Raw genomic sequence first — 20,162 nt, 5'->3', positions numbered from 1 at the left:
GTCCCGGATTCATCCAGCCAGTCCTGGTAGATGTGTTTTTCTTCCTGAAGACCAAACTGGAATATTCTTGTGCTTGTAAGATTCTGTCCTTCAAGACTGTAAGCTTTTCTGGATTTCTCTATGACTCCCAAGCAATCCCACCTACTAGTCTCCTAAAACAGTCAAAATCATGCTCTCCTAGGGGGCCTGATTTGTACTCTACTCGCTTTCCTCTCTCCCCTCTGAATCATGAACTCCATTAGTACACAGTTACCACAGCAAGGCTGCTGCTGCTTTCCACAAGCACTTTGTCCTTGTTTGTGAAGAGCAGATGGAGCTGTGGGCTCCACTTACTTGCTCCTCCTGATCAGGTACTCAGGACACTCAGCTATGACCCCAGAGTAGTTTCCAGGCAAGCACATGGAGAAGAAAGTAGGAATAGACAAGTGCTGAGAATCAAATTACTCACGAGCTTTAATTCTTGTCTCAGTATGCCACCAAAGCCAGCCTATTTCAGGACACAATGGTTAATAAAAATAACAGTGAGATCAGTATAGAATGGATAAAATGCAAGCACAGCCATTTGGATGTGGATAATATGCAAACACAATCATCCAATCATAAAAATAATATAACAAATTCCAAGGCAGAACATTGGCTAAGCTGCAAACAGAGCACAGCAAAATGGGAAACACCAGGAAAAACTGAGCTCAAATCACTGGGTTGGCTGAGGGCTCTCTTATTTCTGCAGCTGGCCTCCTTCATGCCATTTCCATTCATCCAAACCACGATTCTGTGTAAAGACAAAAAAGGGGGAAAGTCATGAATACCAATCCTCAGGCACCACAGAGGCTCCTCAGAGCAGTGGACAGGCAATTCCATCAAAACTGCCTCCTACAACTCCCACCCTGTGTCCTCAGCACTGTGCACTTACGTTGACAGGTAGGATATGTAATCACTCCATCCAGGCACTGTGCTCTAAATTTCTCAGCTCTTGAAACTGGTTTGTGCCACCATTTGCATTCAAAGAAAATAAAATCCCCAGAGGGATAGGTGGAAGTTCTTGATTGGCGTGACTGTAGTTGAATATTGTTGCTTTCCATATGGTCCGTACTCACTGTACAGCTCCCTGCAAAAAAGGACTTTCATTATTTGCCTGTAGATCTCACACTGGACAACTGATGCTGTGAAACCACTGTGCCCTTTCCCCAGCAGTCTTTCCAGCTCAGGAATGCTGCCCAATGGCTTCTTGCTGCCCCTCCCTGCCTGTAGCTTACAACAGGCTTCTGCACTCTGGCTCCTCCCCAGGCACTTCCCCCGCAAAGGGAAAGGCTTTTTGCTCCCCTTTCAGCACTAAAAATACAACACCACAGCAGCTAATCTGTGGCTGAAGAGGAGATGACTTACTGCCCGGCCTGCATCGTGGGTAATCCAACACTCCCTCCACACACTGGACTTTGAAGTGGGAAGGCTCTTGCTCTTTCACATATCCTGCTTTACAACGAAATTCAATATAGTCACCCGATGTGGAATACAGCTTGGTTTCTCTGGACCATTTCAGCTCAATATTGTTTCTGTCCATATCTTCTTCTGATGCTGTACAGGCCACTTGAAAAATTGAAGAGAAGAGTGTCAGCATTTCATACAGGCACACCACAGGTAACTGTTTTGCCCCTAGAGCCTACAGAAGTTGTTTGCATCAAAAAATCCTTCCAGCTATTTGCTCTCATCCTCTGTTACTTGCCACAGAAAAGACATTCACAGCCAGCCTAAAAGGGAAAAAAGACCATGGCTGAGATGCCACACAGAGCTGTGGAGAAGCCTTTTCAGTCTGACAGTCACACAGGACAAGAATGGTGCACAGGTGGGGAAGGCACCAGGCACCAATGAACTTGACCTCATGTTTTTTGAGATCCTTCCCTTCTGCTCTGTACTTCTCTAAATTTATTTTCTCATTACCATGTCACAGATGCAAGCCTGGATGTCCCCAGAACTGCCACACACTCAGATCACTCCTCCTTGTTCACAGCCTGCTGCCTGTAGCAGCATCCCCAGCTTGGGAGGCCTCAGGAGCTTTGCACAGAGGTGGAGATCCCCTCACAGAGGGGGGTTCAGCCAAAGTCCTCTCCTTGCAGACCTCCTGGCAGCAGAAAGGACTACACGAGCTAACTTTCAGAGAAACTCTTTGGGGATAAAAGAAGGACTCGCTGCTGTTCTGCCCTGCCAGCATCACAGCCCCAGCACAAACGCTGCTGCACAAGTTCTGCCCTTAGAGTCTGAGAAAAAGAAGAGAGGAGCAGTCACACAGCCTTTGGCCACCCAGCACATGCTTCCACGTACCTAGGCAAACAGGGGGGCTTGACCACTGCCCATCAGTACAAGTGATATACTGAGATCCTTTCAAGACATACAGGCTTGGGCATTTGTATTCCAGAGTTGTACCTTGTTGATATTCTCGCATGGGGAAGGAAAGAAGATCTCCATTTTCAATAGCTGGAGGTGGGCCACATTTCCCACCTTTTCCTGAAAGAAATTGCCCAATCAGAGACAAAAACCACAAGAGTTTAACTGCCATGGAGGTCTGGTCACAAATGTGACCAGCTACCCCACAGAATATTGGCACTACTCTAAGAGAACCAGAGGAAAGCAGAGAGAAAATCAAATACCTGGCAGGTGAAACAGAGCAAGAGTTTCTCATTTCTCCAGCCCTCGGGCTCACAACTGTCAGTTCACCCCATTTGACCACAGCTGAAGTGCTTGCAGCTGTCTGCAGGACTTCATCTTGTCCTGCAGAACAGTGTGGCATTTGGCCCTCTTGAGTGAAGCCACCTGGGTCACTCAGCTGGTAAACTCATCTGAACAGATTCCTGGGAAAATTACTTTTTCTTGAGTGTGCCATATACATTGCAATTGTGCATGATAAGGGTACTGAAATTTGGAAAAGTAAATCCCTCTGAGTCAGCCTCATTACAGAATCTCTGACAGGCGAGAGAGAGAGAGAGAGAGAGAGAGAGAGAAATTACCTTTGCACTTCGGCAGCTCTGTCCAGGTCCCATTCTGGCACACTACAGTGGAAGTCCCAGTCATCTTAAAACCTTGCCAGCAGTCATAGTTAGCAGTCTCCCCAGGGAGATACTTTGTCTTTTTAATATTAATCCTACCACCAGCAATTTCTGGAGGAGGTTCACATGTCACATCTGAAAAGAGACACGACTACAGTCACCTTTGCAGTTGTTGAGATGTTCATCTAAACAACCAAAAGTTAAAGGAATCAATCTGGTTACAATTTCTGTACAGATTTTCTGTCTCAGGTGGGTCACACCATGGAGAAAGCAATGAGGTGTGACAGTGGCAGCAGAAAATGATCTGGGACTCTCAGGAGATGGGCAGGGTCAATAAGAGTTTCTAGAAAAAGCCAATGTTTCTGTAGCTACACTTAATGTCACAGAAGACAGTGCAGCCTTCCCGCATGCCCATGTCCCTCCCTAGGGAGCCCCGGCATTCCTGGAAACCACAGAGGTAACAGCCAAACTGACACTGTGCTGAAGTGCAGAGCTCTGGAGCACTGGCAGCGCTGGAGGAGCTTGTCAGCCTGTGCTGTTCAGGGATGGGGGAATGCAACCAGCTCCAAGGAGCTGTGTGAAAGCCAAGTAGCACTTGTTCACCCTGCAGCCACAGATTTTGGCAGGGCACAGGAGCACAGCTCATCGCCATTCCTTGTCACAGGAACAATCTTTCCAGTTCTATGGCCTTGGCAGACCTTACATAGTTTAGATCTGGGTCTCTGCTGGGATCTGCATTGGTCAGAGGGGAGCCCTGGAGTTTCTTCTCTCCCCTATTGCTGCTTCCATTCAGATACTTCCTGACAGCTTTGAACAGAAGACAGGAGCCCTTACATGTCTTTCCACTGAAGGTTGTTGAAATGGTGGACACTGGAGCAATACCAATAACATGCAGGAGAATGACAGTACAGCACATTTTTGGCCCTGCTGCTTGAAGATGTTTTTGCTGTTGATGGAAATATTCCCAGTATTTCTAGAAGCATCGAGCTAAATTAAAGTGCTGTGCAAGCAAGCAACAGAAACTACAAAGTTGAGGTACCCAAAGAAAACAAAAGTAGAAAAGGTGAAGTCTTCAGTGTGTTTAGGTAGAGAAACAGTCCCCTCTATGCTAACAGGCAAGGTGAAAGCACAGGTTCCTACCTTTGCACACTGGTGCTTGTGACCATTCACCATTTAAACAAGTGACGAAATTTCCACCTATCATTTGAAAATTGCTTTCACATTGATAATGCACTCTGGCACTGGGCAGATACCTCTCCTGTTGAGTGCCTGCAACATGACCATTGGGGATTTCAGGTACAGGTCCACAGCTAACATCTGAAAAGAGAGGTGCATGTAAAGACTGCAGTACAACAATATAAGAACCACAGAACATTGCGTTCCAAAGCTCCTGATGAGCAAAAATGGTTTTTGTAATGCAGATCATTTTCTACAGGTAGAAAAAGAAGATAATTTGGTCTTTATTCTGCAATGCTTCACCATGCAATATTATTTTTGCCTAAAGTGATTAAAAAGAGAAAAGAAGTCACAGAGATCAGCCAATTATGCAGACTGGTGCTGTAAGGCATTGTGTACCAATGGGCTGGAGAGTGAGGAGATTTATTTACTATTTGAAGGTAACTGTCAACAACTGACATTTTTAGTGATGTGAAAATAAGATACATTACCCTACTAGTTTTCTCCTCCTTTGCAGCCAAGATGCATTCCTCCATAACCATCCGCCTGCTTGATTTCAGCAGACAGCTAAGTTTCAGCTACTAGCTTCAGCCCACAAGGAAACTATTGCTTTGCTGATCTACACTGCTTTTTGTTTCTCCAGAGTCAGAAAAATTGGTGTTTTAGCAGCCCATTCAAAGCAAGTCACCTGTTGGCTCTCTTGGCCTGACTCACCTGCATGCCTGAGTTGAAATTCTATTAATTCACATGCAATATTGAGAAGGACTACTTAGAAGTAGAACCTATACCTTCACAGAAGGGCGGTGCTGTCCAGTTTCCTTCTCTGCACAGAATTTCGGGGGAACCAACAATCAGGAACCCTCCATCACACTCGTAGCGAATTGTTTCACCAGGCTCATAAGTTTCCTTGGTTCTGCCTTCGAACTGAGCATTGGCAACTTTTGGAATACTTCCACATGATATTTCTGAAAAGATAGCAGAAATCTGATGCTGGTGCTAATGGGATACACATCAAAGGAGTGTACTTTTTCCACCAAACAGATGCTTTAGTGAGCTATTTCTAACATCAGCATAGTCATCTGCTGACTGTGGATTTTATAATTACAGTTAACTAATAATTATATAAAAGATAGCATAGGGAAGATTAAATAAGTTATTCCCCTAAACTGGCACAGATTTCAGTCACCAAAATATTTCGTTCCTGTTTCTAAACATGCCAGAAAATTTGACTACAGGCTTCTGTCCCTTACTGTACTGAAGTGATTTCCACCACTGAGACTCCAAAGCAACTCTTAGTCACTACTGGACTCTCTAGAAAACAGGTCCTTGGATTATAAGGATATGCCTAGGACTCAGCTGGCAGAGATATGAACTGAACAAAGGTTGTAAGAATCTAAAGGAATATTTAAAAACTAAGCTACATTCAGAAAGTCAGTTTTGCACCCAATCAGGATTGCTCTGAAGACATCCATGATGGAAGATAAGATTCCACAGCAAAATAAAGCTTCAGTTTAAAAGTCTTTCCATTTCATTGCTAGATACACTTAAAAAAATAAAAAGGTATTTTTTTATATTACCCAAGCATCCAGGAGCTAAAGTCCATTCTCCCATAGAACAAGTTATCTCAGTAGGTCCATTTAACATGTATCCAGAACGAGAAACATACTTAAATTTAGCACCAGTCAGATAAATTGATTTCCCTTCTATTTCAATTTTTAAGTTTGGATTTTCCAGCCTGGGAGCATCAGCACATTCTACAGGCTGTGGTGGCAAACATGGTCTTTCTAAAAAATGCAGAAAACAAAGATAAACAATAATGCAAGAAAATTAATATTGCAACTGCAACTAAGTAATAAATAATGCTGATTTACAGAATATGGGATACTATTTAGGGCTTCCAGTCAAAACTGAGACTCCAATATGCAATATATTGCACAAACAAATAAGCACACAGCTCTTGAGAGACTACTTGAAAGTTTTATATGACATCTTAGATCAGTCTGTGTAAATAAAAAGACTACAGTTGCTTAACTACACTTTCTTTAGCAACTTATGTTCTATTGCTTTTCTGCAGTTACCTGTTCACGATAATCTTATATAAATAACAGCATCCTCCTGCTAATGATGAGTGCAAATGCATAACATGGTTAGTCATAATAAAATAAATAGAAAAAAATATCCCAGTACTGACCCACACACTGAGGTGGTGATTGCCATTTCCCTTCCATGCAGGTTATTTCTTTTGCACCGATGAGCCGGAAACCACTGGCACATGAAAAAGCTATTTTACTCCCATGCCTGTAATTTCTTCCAGCTGTTGTCTGTTGAGCACCAGACACTTGAGGTGGAGGTGGGCACACACCCTCCTCAGCTAAGGACATATATTCATGTTATAATTGAACATAAGATAGTATAATAGTTCATCACAGATTAAAACACAAAGAACCAAGAAAACATTGATGTTGGATAACTCTCCAGTAGCTATCTCAAGCTTTAATTAATAAAACGACCATTTTGTTCTGCTTCAGAAACACCAGAGCTGCCTTCAGATGCTCATATGCTTTCAGAGTCATAGAAAAGACTGTCACAGTTGCCCACACCAAGCTAAGCTGGAGCTTCTTTCCCCTTCACACATCTGCACACTCTGATGTGTTAGCCCTGTTCCTCTCTCTATGGTGAACTATTTTAGGAAAATTGAACCAACTTCTGGAATTCTTGTTTTGTTTTTCTTCAGACTTAGTTGATAGAGTTAAATGAGAATCACAAATGGAAGCAAAGAAATAGGCTTCAAATCTGCCACTCAAGGAAAGAAAGGCTCTTCCTGCCACAGGAAAGAAAAGAGGAGGGAAGTAGGCAGATCTAGGAGGGAGATCTGAGGAGACTTGCAGAGCTTGGTTTGTTGCTTCTCTTGTTGTTCCAGAAAACTGAGAAGGTAGAGACAGCTGGTCTTGAAAGGGAATGTTCCCCAGAGGATTGTGTGCTGTGTGCTTCTCCCATTTCCACGCATCTTTTCCCATAAATCTGGTATAGTCAAAGCAGGACATGAGGCAATGATTGTTTTACAGTCCTGCTTTCTATGGGCAATATCCCGCTCTGCCATACATAAAGGCAGTCCTGCAGGCATTCAGCCTCTGGTGTGTGTTATATGAGGGCAGTCTCCTCTAGGTCTGTGCTTTTCAATCAGCCAACTCAGCATTATTCTCATTATTTCACTAGGAAGCAATTGGAAAAAATGGAAGAAAAGAAAAATCAGGAATTGAAAAGCTTTGATTGTTTACAGGAAATAAAGGAACTTTGACTGGAGCTTGAGCTATGTGCTCTCTCATTTGCATCAGGGTAAAGTCCTTTTGAAGAACTGAGCTTAAATTTATCATTGCATCTTTTCTCATATCAGAAGTGACAGTGACAACTGTTCCAATTGTCAGACTACAGATCATTGTCTGCCTCACTGAAGTAGTGCTTCTCTAAACCTGGTTAATTGCTCAAATGATGGCCGTGACTACCCTTCAACATATACATAAGCATGTAAGCATTTTTATTTCAGACTATACAGCAACACTAAGAAGCTTTAATAACAATCATTTATCATTCCTACATAAAAAGAAGAAATGGTATGCAAATCTAAAAACATACCTGGACATTCAATCTCTGGTGTCCAATTTCCAGACACACAAGTTGCCTGTTTAATATTTTTGTCAGCTGATGTACATCTGTAACGTATAACTTTATAAAACCCAGTCCTCCTTTTTGACATGGAATGTCCACCAGAGCTTACAAACTCAACACCCACTGGAAGTTCACACTGAGGAGATGGATCTGAAAAAAAAATAAACAAAAAGAGCTAAACAAAAAATAGATTCAGTTCAGATAATATGTACTGATGAAGATATCATCAATTTCTTAAGGCATATCCATGTGAAAGTGGGTTTTTATTTACTGTAATTTGAAGTGATGCCTAAGACTCCTAGATTACAGAAACAAAGACTTTTTTTTCCAGCTACCTAAAGCAGAGACTGTTCTCAGTCCCCAAGCAATTTTTTTATGTTGACAGGATCCCTTTTGCTGAGTGCAGCAAATAATAATAATAAAAAAACCTCACCAACGTTTTATTCCCTAAAAGGCTGTGAAATGAGCAAAAAGAGAAGGGGACCTCATCAATGTCTACCAGGATCTACCAATATCTGAAGGATATCAGGAGGAGGGAGCCAGGCTCTTCTCAGTGGTGCCAAACAAGAGGACAAGAGGCAATGGGCAGAAACTGATGCACGGGAACTTCCACGTGAACATGAGGAAAAACTTTACTTTGCGGGTGCTTGAGCAGAGATGTTGGACCAGATGGCCCACTGTGGTCCCCTCCAGCCTGACCCATTCTGGGATTCTGTGAAAAGGACTGATGCACATAGAAATGGTGAGGATGGGATAAGCCTAAACACACTGTTGCTATTAACATTAATTCCTTTTATTACTTGATTTTAACGACTATGCAAGTGTCTTTGACCTGCCCATAGTGCTTACAAAGTTGTAGGTGCAGAGTCTTTCCAGGATGAAGAACATGCTGCCATTTAAAAGAGGAGTAAATAAAACCCACTTAGTTTTGATGCATGAAACTGTAATATGTCCAGCTACATACTGATTGCTGAAATCCTTGACATTTTGAACAGAACTATCTCACACTCGCATCTGAAATATTATGAAAATAGTATGGAAAGAGATTACCAGCACAAAGAGGTAAAGGCTTCCATTCTCCATTAAGACATTTTATTTTCATTTGCTTCGAATTGCCAGAGCCTGGTTTACATCCACAAGTTACTTGATCACCATGTGAAAACTGGGTCTGGTCTGCCTGATATAGAGCAACATTCGGAATAGAGGAAGGTGATTCACAGGGCATTTTGTCTTCTGTTGAAAAGAGCAGAAGTATTCCACAATAATATTGGAGTTACATATGAATAGCTGAAAGAACTTAAAAATAACTGTATTTGCATTTGGTGAGCCAAGCCTACTCCCATTAATTGTAACAACTAAACTTGAACACAACTGGAGTATGTGTATATCTTTTAGTCAGTTTACTAAATCCCTCTCTGTCTTTTCCCCTCCTTTTCCAACAGTGTAGCATGACCCACAAGTAGTTTCAGCTAACATTACTTTGCCAAACTGTTGATACACAAACCCTAAAGTGTAAGGAAACCTTCAATTAATCCAAGTCACCTGAATCCTTGATTCTCATCAGTCAAAATTATAATTGATTATGCACCTACACATTTGTAATGTACACTTTCAGTCAGAATTAGTACAAGAACTGAAATCCATTGTAGTGTCCCTTAGAGGACTGCAGTGCTGTCACCTCTGTATGAGAACAGCAGTTCCTGCTTTGGGCTGTCATTGTTCCTGTCACTACCATGCAGTGGTAGCGACAGGAAAAGGTAATGGCTTTTCCTGACTCTTCATTCACAACATGATTTTGAACATAACATATCATATCTGCAAATATGTAATGTTAATTGTGACAATATCTGTGATGTATTAGCTTACAGTGAATTACAGACTTCTCATAAGTAGTGTTAAGTAGTTTACCAATGCAAGAGGGAGGAGGTGACCACTGTCCATCAACACATTCTATTTCCTTTGATCCAACCAATTTAAATTCCATGTTACACTCATACTGCTTTCTGTCCCCATGTTGATACTGTTCCTCAGAGCCACCAGCAATACTTCCATTGGTAATTTCAGGGGGAGGTCCACAGCCTCTGGCCTTCACTGAAATCAAGAGATCAAATCTATGCTCTGAACTCAGTACTTTAAGCACAGTAAAGTACAACATAAAACACATTGAATTTGTTGTTTAAAGTTAAGAAAAATCAGTGGAACAGGTTAAACGGATCATTGATTTATACCTTTGAATATCTGGATTCATGGTGGGCTGGAGATCACAAACAGATATGTGTGCTCCTGGCTCACTCCTCATGTCTCTTACTTCCTTGCACTGTCAGTGCCAGCTATGATAAAAGAAGTGCTTGATAAAACCAGCCCAGTTTTAAGATAAAAAAATGTGTTACAAGGATGGCAACTTCAGTATTCTTAAAAAAAAAATAAAAATTGACCATTCTGCAAGTAATAACAACCTGTGTTCTAAAAATCACATAGCAAGTGATATATATAGGGCATATTAAAGGATTTCAGTTTGGATGGAGTGAATGGAACTCCTATTAAGGGAATTGATGGAGTGGGAAGAAAGGGAAGTCAGAAATATGAGGTCCCTTCATCCTCTCAAGCTTCATGAAAGCCCATGTGCCTCATGAAAGGGCGTAGCACCAGCACAAGAAACTTTTTTTCAGATGCCAGTAAGCTGTACTCCTCAAAAAGGATAACTACAGAGGTATATATTTTTCCTTTGGCATGAATTTATTCATCCTAGAGATGAAGCTAAGGAATTTCACAGGAAAATTCTTCACTGGATTTTTTTGCTTGGGTCCAGTTCTGTGCCATCTCCAGCCCAGCTTTTTTTCTTCAATATCATGTCATTAGAAAAAAGAACATAGGATACAATATCTGAAGGGTATCAACACTAGGCAATGGCAAAACTTAGGACATTTAGGATATAGTAAGAGGACATTACTCAAATGAATCACTCCTGGCTGCCATTTTGCACATTATTTATGCATTTCTGTATAATAAATTATTTTTCAAACATTACAATCAATAACCTGATTACTATTTTGTGCAAGCCATTTGCCAACTGGCTTTCAGTTACTGCAGAACTTCATATTGCATCATATTGCATAACCAAAGCTCGCAGAAATACCAACACTGAAAGCTCAACTGTTGAGACTCTTTCACACAAAATAGGAAACCCCCATGAAATGATCCCAAGAGGCCTAGTTCTTGGCCTGTTAGAGATGAAGGCGGGATGGTTGTCTTTTGGAGCAAGACTGGCTTATAGAAGGTGTCTGCAGAACTGTTTAGGACCAAGGCATCCTCATTCCTTGGGGGGTTGGCACCTTGTGGTGCCTCTGTGGGGGGACCTGGGGCCGCCTGGGGGGGGTGGAGGGGAAAGCCGGACTGGATTTTATCCAGAGTACGGAATGGAGGAAAACCCGGACTTGATTTTTCTGGAGTACGGAACGGGGGAAAACACAGACTGGATTTCAAAAAAAAATAAAAAAAAAAAATGAAGGGTTGGACTTGATGATCTCAGAGCTCCTTTCCAACCTGGTTGATTCTATGATTCTATTTCCTACTATGATCAAGTTAACAGAATGATATGGTTTGAAGTTGGCTCCCTGCCAAGTCTCCAAACCTTACCACAAGAAGTCCTCCCCCCCCCCAAACCTCAGGGAGAAGAGGGAAAAAAAACAACCAAGAAAAACCAAAACAAGAGAGAGACAGCTAAAGCAATATATATCAATATATTTACACTTATGTTACAGTTATATACAACTGAAATACATATACATATATATATATATAATTATAAATACAATTATATACAATTTCACACGGAAATGAGAAAGGGAAACCCGCACCTCCCAGCCACCAGAAGGAAAGAGAGCGAAGGTCTTTCCTCCTTTCTTCTTATAACCCGGGCTTACGTAAAAATCGTAGGGAATACTGGGTAAATCTGGGCACTTCCTTGGTTACAAACTGGTCACCAAGGAAGGCCTAGACCAAACTACCACACAGAAGAATTACCTTTACACTCTGGTGGTGATGGAAACCATCCGAAGGAGTAGCACTGAACAGAGGCAGGGCCCACTCTTACAAACTTGTTGGCACAGGTAAATTTCACAACATCTCCATTGGGGTATTTACCCTTCTTGGGATAAAAATCTCCATTGGGCAATGTCAGCATTGCACATTCTATTACTACAAAGACAAAATATTTTAATATATAATGTACACCCTACAGAAAGTACATGAAATGCTACTGATTAGAACAAAACCAAAGAAAGTCTTAAAGAAAAAAGGTTCACAGAGTGCATACAGAGTTATGCTAATTAACAAACACAAAAATATTCACCGAGACATTCGGGTGCTGGACTCCATTCACCATTTATGCCACACCTTGTGGTATCAGTTGGCATATTATTTGCAGTTTTATATCCTTCCAAACATGAATACTCAATTCGATCTTCAGGCATGAACACAGTTCTATTTGTGTGGTGAATCAAAATGTCCTCTGGGGCTTTACATAATTCTGTAGAGTAAAACAAAGTGCATTTTGTTATCCAGAAACATTGCCCTTTGGAAGCATCATCCCTGTTGGTATATTTGAAACATTACTAATTCTGCATTGCCAGAATATTCATGTAGAATATGCAGTATGTTCACATATTATCTATTGCATTAATCTTCAGAAATATGTGTCTAGAAGTAATATTTAGCATAAATACTTCTTGCTTAGGTTCAATTATTTCCTTCTGCTACATATTATTATTATTTTTGGTGTCATAGCAAATGGTTTGTACTCCTGTTCCTTGTGATCATTTGTGAGGGGTCAGAAAAGAAGCCACAAAGTCCTAGGTAAAGACAGTGTGAAATAAAAGGAGAAGATAAAATGGTGGCTCAAGTTGGTCAATATTATGAGCCTCAGCATCCCAACAATGGAAAATTAAGTCTTTTACTATACTACACCGCTGTTCAGGGGAGGAAAGAAGTTCCAAATAAAGAATCCTATTTGTCTCTATTTTGGTTCACATTTAAAGAAAGTTCTTGGCTGAATGCCTTGCTTCACAGGCATTTCTTCATACATTGGGAGTAAATTTGGGCAAAGGTACTTTTTTTCATGTAAGAATCACCAAACAGTCAGTGATTACCATTTACTTAATGCTAAAGAAATCCAAAAAGATAGGTCACCAAGAAGACACTAGATTTTCCCCACCTTACTCAATACCTTTATGTTTTCTGTCTGTATATCCTAGAGCCTGAGAATGATTAACCTCTGAAGGATCAGAGATTTGAGTCTCTGCCCAGTAAGAAAACTCCACCAATCTGGATGGCAAAACTCTGAGTCCACAGGACACCATTTCTATGATGGTGACAATGGTAGGGAGCTCGGACACGTTTAGGTACTCACTGATGCATTTTGGAGGTGGAGTCCAGCCATTTTCTTGGCACTGTGTCTCTCCTTCGTCTTGTCCTTCTGGAGTTACAAAGCCAGTATTACATCTATACGGGGCCATTTCCCTTAAACGGAACTCTCTTCTTGACAAGGTGAAATAACCATTCTCAACATGGTTCGGCTGGCATTTTACTGAAAGAGATAGACAAAATTTCTTGCAAGTGAAATACTGCTAAACTGCATGCTTATAAATCACAGCAGAAGGAAGACAAAAGCAGCAGCATTCTAGGGCTTAGGTCATTTAATTTTAAGAGCACATGAAGTTTTGCTTCTGCACTGAGCTCTCTTCCTGGAGGACACAAACAGGGATGGACAGGGGTTTGATTTGCAGCAATCCCGCAAACTTCCCAAACTGTATGTCCATGTCTGGTCTTCACTAGAAATGAAACTCCTGTTGGGCCTGCACAGCACTGTGCATGCACGGAGAGCACCTCCTGTCCGTACTGCAAGGCAGGGGCACAGCACTGCAGTCTGCAGGTGTCAACTCAGTCCTGCCACAGAGAAGTCATTCAGAGTGCACAGACTGCAGGACTGAAGCAAATCTCTACCAAAGGCCCCCTTCTTGCACAATAAAACACTAGTGCAGACAGACCCAATGCTGTAACCAGTTTCCTGTCACTTGGAATACATTCTTTAAGCCATTTAATATTACCTAAACATTAATGTTTAATATATTGTTTAATACCTCGTTAATTTAATATATTGCTTATATAGAATGTTTGATTCATTGTTAATATATAATGTTTAATACATTTTTTCAATGGATGGAAATCAGTTGCCTTGGTTGGCTGTTTTGGTCTTGTATTCTGAAAGAAAACATGCACAGAGTATTAAATTCTTTACTACTTAATCATTCTGTCAAGGAGTGTCTTCATTTGAAGAAATTAACACTACAACAAACAGAAATATTTTCATACTAGAGAGCCAAGTAAACAAGGATATAAAAAACCCCAAAATCCAAAGTACTTTGAAAAACACTAGAGGATGTATTTATTGTTGGGAGCAGGGTTAATGATACTGTATGCAAGACCTTCAAAAGTTTAAATTTCACAGTGATGCCCAGAATTGCCTAACACTAGGAATCAGAAAATTTTATTTTTCTTGCTCATTGCTAGGTCAAAATCTCAGTGGGGGGCAATCCAAAACATTAGATGGTAAGAGTCTCCATCAGTGTGGAATTGTTTCCTAAAAAACTGTTATATTGAATTATTTCTTTGTCCATAGGAAATAATTGTCTAAATATTTAAAGCTCCTCTGAGATATTAGAGCAATTTCAGGCTTGGTGCAAGTCAGGAACAAAAGCTGGAAATGAACTGGAGAGGTAACCCCCCTTTTCCTCCCACCTGCCAGTATGATGCCAACGGGAAAGGAAGCAAGAGGAACAAGGATCAGGTGGCACAGCGAGAGGCTGAAAGGAGTCTGTGCAAGGGAAATGATTGCTATTTATGACTGCACAGCTATACTAGAACAAGATTTCTCTAGGGAAGACAAAGGGATTATGACTCCCATCCAAGAGCTCATATCCTGTATCTGGAGGAGCCACGTGTGGCTGTTTTACAGGGGTACACTCCGGGTGTCTTATAGTGACCGACCTCAGCAGCACAGGGACACGAGAGCTGTGGAAGACAGGTGAGACAATCACAGCACTGCCTTTCCATTGTACAGCACCTTGACTTAGAGTTACTAAGTCCTAGTGATGGGTCACATGATGATGTGTTTACTGCTTTTAGACAGAAACCTCAACAAAATACAAGCACACTCACTTTCACGGATACATCTGGGAGGAGGGGACCAGCCATTCCTTGTGCATGTGACTTCTTTATGCTCAGCATGGTAATCATTGTTGCAGGCATATGTAGCTGTTTCACCTTCTTTGTAAAAATCCATCTGGTGTCTTGGGAAATAACCATTTATCAGCTGCCTGGTATAACATTTTTCTAAAGAAGAAGGAAGTACATTTAACGACAGTAATTTCTACAGCAAGAACTGAGTTAAAATATTTCTTATGAAGACAGTTACTAAAAAACAGGCCTCCAAACACATTTCTGTAGCCTTCCTCCCCAAAAAGACATTTGTGTGCAAACCTGAATGAAACCTTGCTTTATTTCACTGCCCTGAGATTAATGAATCACATGAACAGAAGGGGAAGTCACTACATAAAGCAAAAAGAGCTGGTCTAGTAACCACAATCTCTTACTTACTGTTCATGTGCACCAGCTCTAGTTTGGTCTGCTTTGTCTCTAAACTGTTGGTGTCTGCACAGAGTGAATTTCAGCATTTGCTTCCTGGAGATTTTATCATCTCTGTGGAAGTGTATCAGCCTCTCAAAGCAGGTCTAGAGATTTTAGCAACAGCTTGGCACACTGGCTCTATGGCCTCCTGCACCCCAAGAGCCCAGACATAGGCTGAAGGAATGTTACAGTGTGTTATCTGAGTAACTGGTCCTTTCCTCCAGGCAGGGCTCCATTCCTTTCCTGCACTGAGCACCACTCCACTGAGGGCATCAAGGAAAGACCAACCTTTTGTAATCCACTTTCCAGTCCTACCAGTAGGCAGGAACTTTGCTGTGACTGAAGATGTCTGAGAGGACATCTCACCTTGCTGCTTTAAATGTAAGTCTAATTCATTTTAAATCTAAGGAGTGTATCTGGTTCTTTTGCTGATACCATGATCACTTGCAGCTTATTCCAAGAGTGTGACATCTTTTCAGCTCCAAAAGCTTTCCAAAGGGACCAGGCAATGGTTCTCAGAGAGGAACCTCTAAACAAAGTGCCCAAGCCATGGAAGGGAGAATATATTGACAAAGAGTAGAAATTTTCTGTTTGTATGTGCAGCTGTGTGTCCAGAGGAAAGTATATGCTTGCATGCTACCCAGAAGCCAGAGAAGATTTCCCATATATTTCTTAATCTCATGAATAGTTTCAAGAGTAAAAAATCTCCCAAATCCAAAAGCATCATTTCAGCCTTACTCATTTCAGAGCATCCCCAGCTCTGCAGAGAGGATGACAGTCTGGGTGCAGTTCCAGGGGTCAGCTAAAGCAGTCCGACTCTAAGAAACTGTGTTCCATCAGAACAATTTCAGCTGCACAGACCTTTGATAATTATAACAGAATTGAGCATATGTTGGAAATGCACTTACTCAGGCATTTTGGCTCTGGAGACCAGCCCGTTTCGGAACAAAAACTTTGAACCCAGGTATTTCCAGTGGGGGTTGAATAATCTTGGAAACAGTAGTAGTCAACACTCTGCCCAAATCTCATGGGAAAGTAATAGTATCTGTGGTTCTCATATGCGTTATTTAACCTGCCGTTTTCTATGACTGGGTAGTCACATGGCTTCACTTGAAATAGAATTTAAGAGCAACAATGTCAACACATGCATGATAAAAAGCTCAGCACACAATCTGAATTATCAGATTCAGCCTCATCATCTGGGTGTTTTCAGAAACGGACAGAACCAGGACTGCCCACCCTGGCACACCCCTCAGGAGTGCGGGAGCAATCGCACTGTGCTTCTGGTGTCTTTGGCAGTGCTTATAGCTCTGTCATTTCCCCCAATTCCATTGCAATCAACAGCAATCCAGGAAATATTCTTAGCAGACTCCAAAGGCTGATTCATGAGACTAAATGTAAATATTTATTCTACAGTGAGATGACATTGTCCTTGTAGAGGGTCTGGACTAAATTTACTATGCTGACCATGATGGGAGCCCAGACATGTGGCTCAGATATAGAAACTGACCTGGACAATCTTAAAATTGAAATGACTCCTGTTACCACTTCCATTTGTAACTTTTGGGACCCTACACCAAAAGCTCTTCCTTACTCTTCTCATTTTTATTTTAAAATTTTATTTCAAAATTGTAATTTTGTTCTCTTGATTCCTCAAAAGAACTGACCTTCTTCAGGGAGAAGTCAAGGATAGAAGGAGGAGATTCCCAGATGCTTTCATTCAAGTTTACCTAGGTTCCTCCTGAAATGCTCTGATCCAGAGCCTACCTGCAGAGGCAGGGCAGACCACCCACTGGACAGACCATTCAATAATGAATGAAGTGGTCTCAAAATGATACCTGAATTTTGGAACTCATACTAATATAGAGAAAACATTAATATAGATATTAACAGAGCACTTTTCAGAAACAGCTCAAATCATCTTATCCAGAGGTTCATTTACAAGACTGACTCCATCAGGGTTTCTCTCATAATCTGTTCTAAGTTTTTCTTTTATTTTCAATGACCAAAGATCAAAGAGTGCTAGATTATGAAACTAATTGCTAATTTATATATTAGTTTTTTTATGCTGTGCCTACTGGACAAAACTATCATTGTAGTTATGGGAAGTTTAAGCCAATAAAGAACTCATCAACCATCAAGAATACCTTGTTTTGTTATCTGACAGGTTATAACAGATAGAAATACATGCGACTATTCATAAAGCCAACTTACAACTCCAAGTAAAAGTCTAAAGCTCTGACAGCTAAGAGGAAAGACATCTTCCAACCATTACCTATAGTTTGTACTTAAATACTCATGATGTCCTCTTCTCTTGACTAAGATGTTCCTTGGGTGGGGCACAAGTGAGCTGACTATAGCACATTCTAACAAATTCACAAATACAGTAATAGATAATACCTGTGTTAATAAACATAATGTAAATATTGATTAAACCACTGTTTTATAGGTGATTTTTCTAAACCATCACATTAAGCTTTACATCGCAAAGAAAAAAAATGAGTGACTCCCATGCCTACTGATCCTTGAGTCTTGCTCTTGACCTCTTTTTCTCTCAGATGCTTCTAACAACTCTACATTTTGTGTCTTCATCCATGAGAGCTACTTACAGACACAAGCTGGCTCAGGCACCCAGCCATTCCCGGTACATTTAGCTGTGTTTCCGCCAGTCAATGCTTTAAAATGATATCCAAGATCACACTGTATCGTGATTGTATCACCCGCTTTGTAGCTGCCTTTGTCAGGTCTAAAGTTCCCATGGCGAACTACTGGAGGAGAGCATACAATTTCTAAATAAAAAGAGAAAAAAAATGAAGAATATGTTTAAATTTATTGCTTAAGTTGTTAAAAAGATGTTTCGTAGGGTAAAGAAAAGATTACATTCCTCTCCCACTCTTATAGTTCTGTAAGACAAGAACGACAGCTGTTACTGATGTCATATTAAGTAGAAGCTTAAAACTAAATTGCAAAGGGAATGGCTGAAGGAAGAACCGGAGGAAATCAAACTGAATCTGATTAATTTTTTCCAAGAGGTCTTTCTGCAGCTGGGTTATGCTGGGCTCATTTATGGACACTGTCCCAAAGTAGGGCAGCGTCACTAGCAGGTCCTAAAGGGAGAAATATCTACACTCAACTAGGAACTGATCATTCAAAGGCTATGTGATTAAGATTAGGGACTTACACTGACACTGGAAGTATTTCGACAACTGAAAAAGGTCAAGAATCTTATTCTAAAAAACTCATGGTATCCTTAGGCTCAGAGAAGCCAGGCAAATGTATTCTTTATAAAACAGAATCTGTCCTTTAGATTTCTTGTATTCTACTTCCAATTCAGAAAAAACCACCAACACTCCCAGGGCTGGGAGGGAATGACTACAGGTTGGTCCTGCTGTGAAGGTGGGTGAATCAGTTGCATGCATGTACTGCTGAATCATCTAGGTTCAGTGATAAGTCAAGTAGGATCCAGAACCACTGAATATGCCCCAAGTATCAGAGCCCAGCATATTGGTGTCTAGAAGAATGTTTGGCACTCCTCAAAAGCAGTATGTTGCTCAAATGTAGGCGGTGCATATTAATTAGTACCGTTACTAATCTTGAAGCAGAAAGGTCAAGAACTGAGTGGGCCCCAAGACTGACAAGTCTTTATTTCTAAAGGAGTCTTTCTGGAAGAGGTCCCAGGAAGGTAGGTGGTAAATAAGATCCTACAATGTTGCCCTGTTGCCAACATTTTTTTCCAGTCTCAAGAGTTCGGCAATTTCTTGAAGACAACTCAAGGCACTAATAATTTCCCCAAAATTTACATCAAACTGCTTCAGCTGGGATATAACATGCATATTTCTGTTTGCTGGATTTAGAGATTTAAATACAGTCTGTAAATGCTGTAACTGAATTAAACTAAAGTAAAATCCATGACTCAGAGGGCTGATGTCAAACAGGACTAGCCTCAAAAATTATGGATTTGTCATATAAACTGCCCAGAAGGCATTTGAGAGTTAAAAAGCAATAGAGAGCTTTAGCATTGTAAATATATTAATTTGTAGAGATTCTCAGACAATTGTGAAGTTTGAACGGTGCGGATAATGTGGCTGTTCAATTACAGCTCTGATGACATTAAACATATTGCTGTCTTCATCCTAGACTAAGGGTCATCGACAAGGGCAGGATTCATGCATCCCATGATGCATCCTTTGGTCTCTGTTTATACATCACTTTATGTCCATGGTTCTTAGGGCAGTTTGAATTTCTCTGGTACTAATACTTTTTTTCCTGCTTGCTTAAATATCCTTTTTCATGTCTGATTTTTTTCCATTCCTTTGATAAAACATTCTCACTGTGTTTTGTAGAAGGTATTCAGCTTTATCCTTCCTATCTGTCCAAATTAGGATTTTTTTCTAACTGAAGAAACCTTTTTCATATGCTCTTCCCACTAATTCAGAATTACATAAAATAAAATATAATAACAACTATAATGCAGCTACCGATGCTGCATGAAGTATTTTAGCATCAATCTTGATTATGTAGAATACTGGAGTAATTGTTGCTTTGTGGACCTCTCAATCTACACTCAAGTAAAAAAAAAACAAAACAAACCTGAAC

At 40.8% G+C, this 20,162-nt stretch overlaps 1 protein-coding gene and 1 long non-coding RNA gene across 4 annotated transcripts in view; one reads left to right on the top strand and one right to left on the bottom strand.

Moving 5' to 3' along the window:
* Window positions 1–429: 429 nt before the first annotated feature.
* The window catches only part of CFH (complement factor H), a 40,568-nt gene continuing 20,835 nt past the window's right edge, over window positions 430–20,162 (bottom strand). For all 3 annotated transcript variants that reach the window (XM_039389799.1, XM_027713278.2, XM_027713279.2), the window contains 18 exons: window positions 18,176–18,355; window positions 16,475–16,675; window positions 15,099–15,272; window positions 13,291–13,467; window positions 12,235–12,411; window positions 11,907–12,080; window positions 9,792–9,974; window positions 8,934–9,116; window positions 7,851–8,033; window positions 6,409–6,588; window positions 5,795–6,001; window positions 5,006–5,182; window positions 4,182–4,358; window positions 3,003–3,176; window positions 2,320–2,502; window positions 1,387–1,587; window positions 914–1,108; window positions 430–772 (listed from right to left, as the gene is read on the bottom strand). In XM_039389799.1, coding sequence (XP_039245733.1) covers window positions 756–772; window positions 914–1,108; window positions 1,387–1,587; window positions 2,320–2,502; window positions 3,003–3,176; window positions 4,182–4,358; window positions 5,006–5,182; window positions 5,795–6,001; window positions 6,409–6,588; window positions 7,851–8,033; window positions 8,934–9,116; window positions 9,792–9,974; window positions 11,907–12,080; window positions 12,235–12,411; window positions 13,291–13,467; window positions 15,099–15,272; window positions 16,475–16,675; window positions 18,176–18,355 — 3,143 coding nt within the window. In that variant the 3' untranslated portion in view covers window positions 430–755. The remainder of the gene's footprint in view (window positions 773–913; window positions 1,109–1,386; window positions 1,588–2,319; window positions 2,503–3,002; window positions 3,177–4,181; window positions 4,359–5,005; window positions 5,183–5,794; window positions 6,002–6,408; window positions 6,589–7,850; window positions 8,034–8,933; window positions 9,117–9,791; window positions 9,975–11,906; window positions 12,081–12,234; window positions 12,412–13,290; window positions 13,468–15,098; window positions 15,273–16,474; window positions 16,676–18,175; window positions 18,356–20,162) is intronic.
* Window positions 11,919–14,795, top strand: LOC120324915. The gene is made up of 3 exons (XR_005566616.1): window positions 11,919–11,992; window positions 13,136–13,259; window positions 14,560–14,795. It is a non-coding gene; the product is annotated as an uncharacterized LOC120324915 (long non-coding RNA).

The sequence above is a fragment of the Pipra filicauda genome, unplaced genomic scaffold (assembly GCF_003945595.2).
Source record: "Pipra filicauda isolate LSUMZ 115617 unplaced genomic scaffold, ASM394559v2 scaffold76_size2844353_pilon, whole genome shotgun sequence".
Classification (NCBI taxonomy): Eukaryota; Metazoa; Chordata; class Aves; order Passeriformes; family Pipridae; genus Pipra; species Pipra filicauda.
This window is presented reverse-complemented; position numbering and strand designations above follow the sequence as displayed.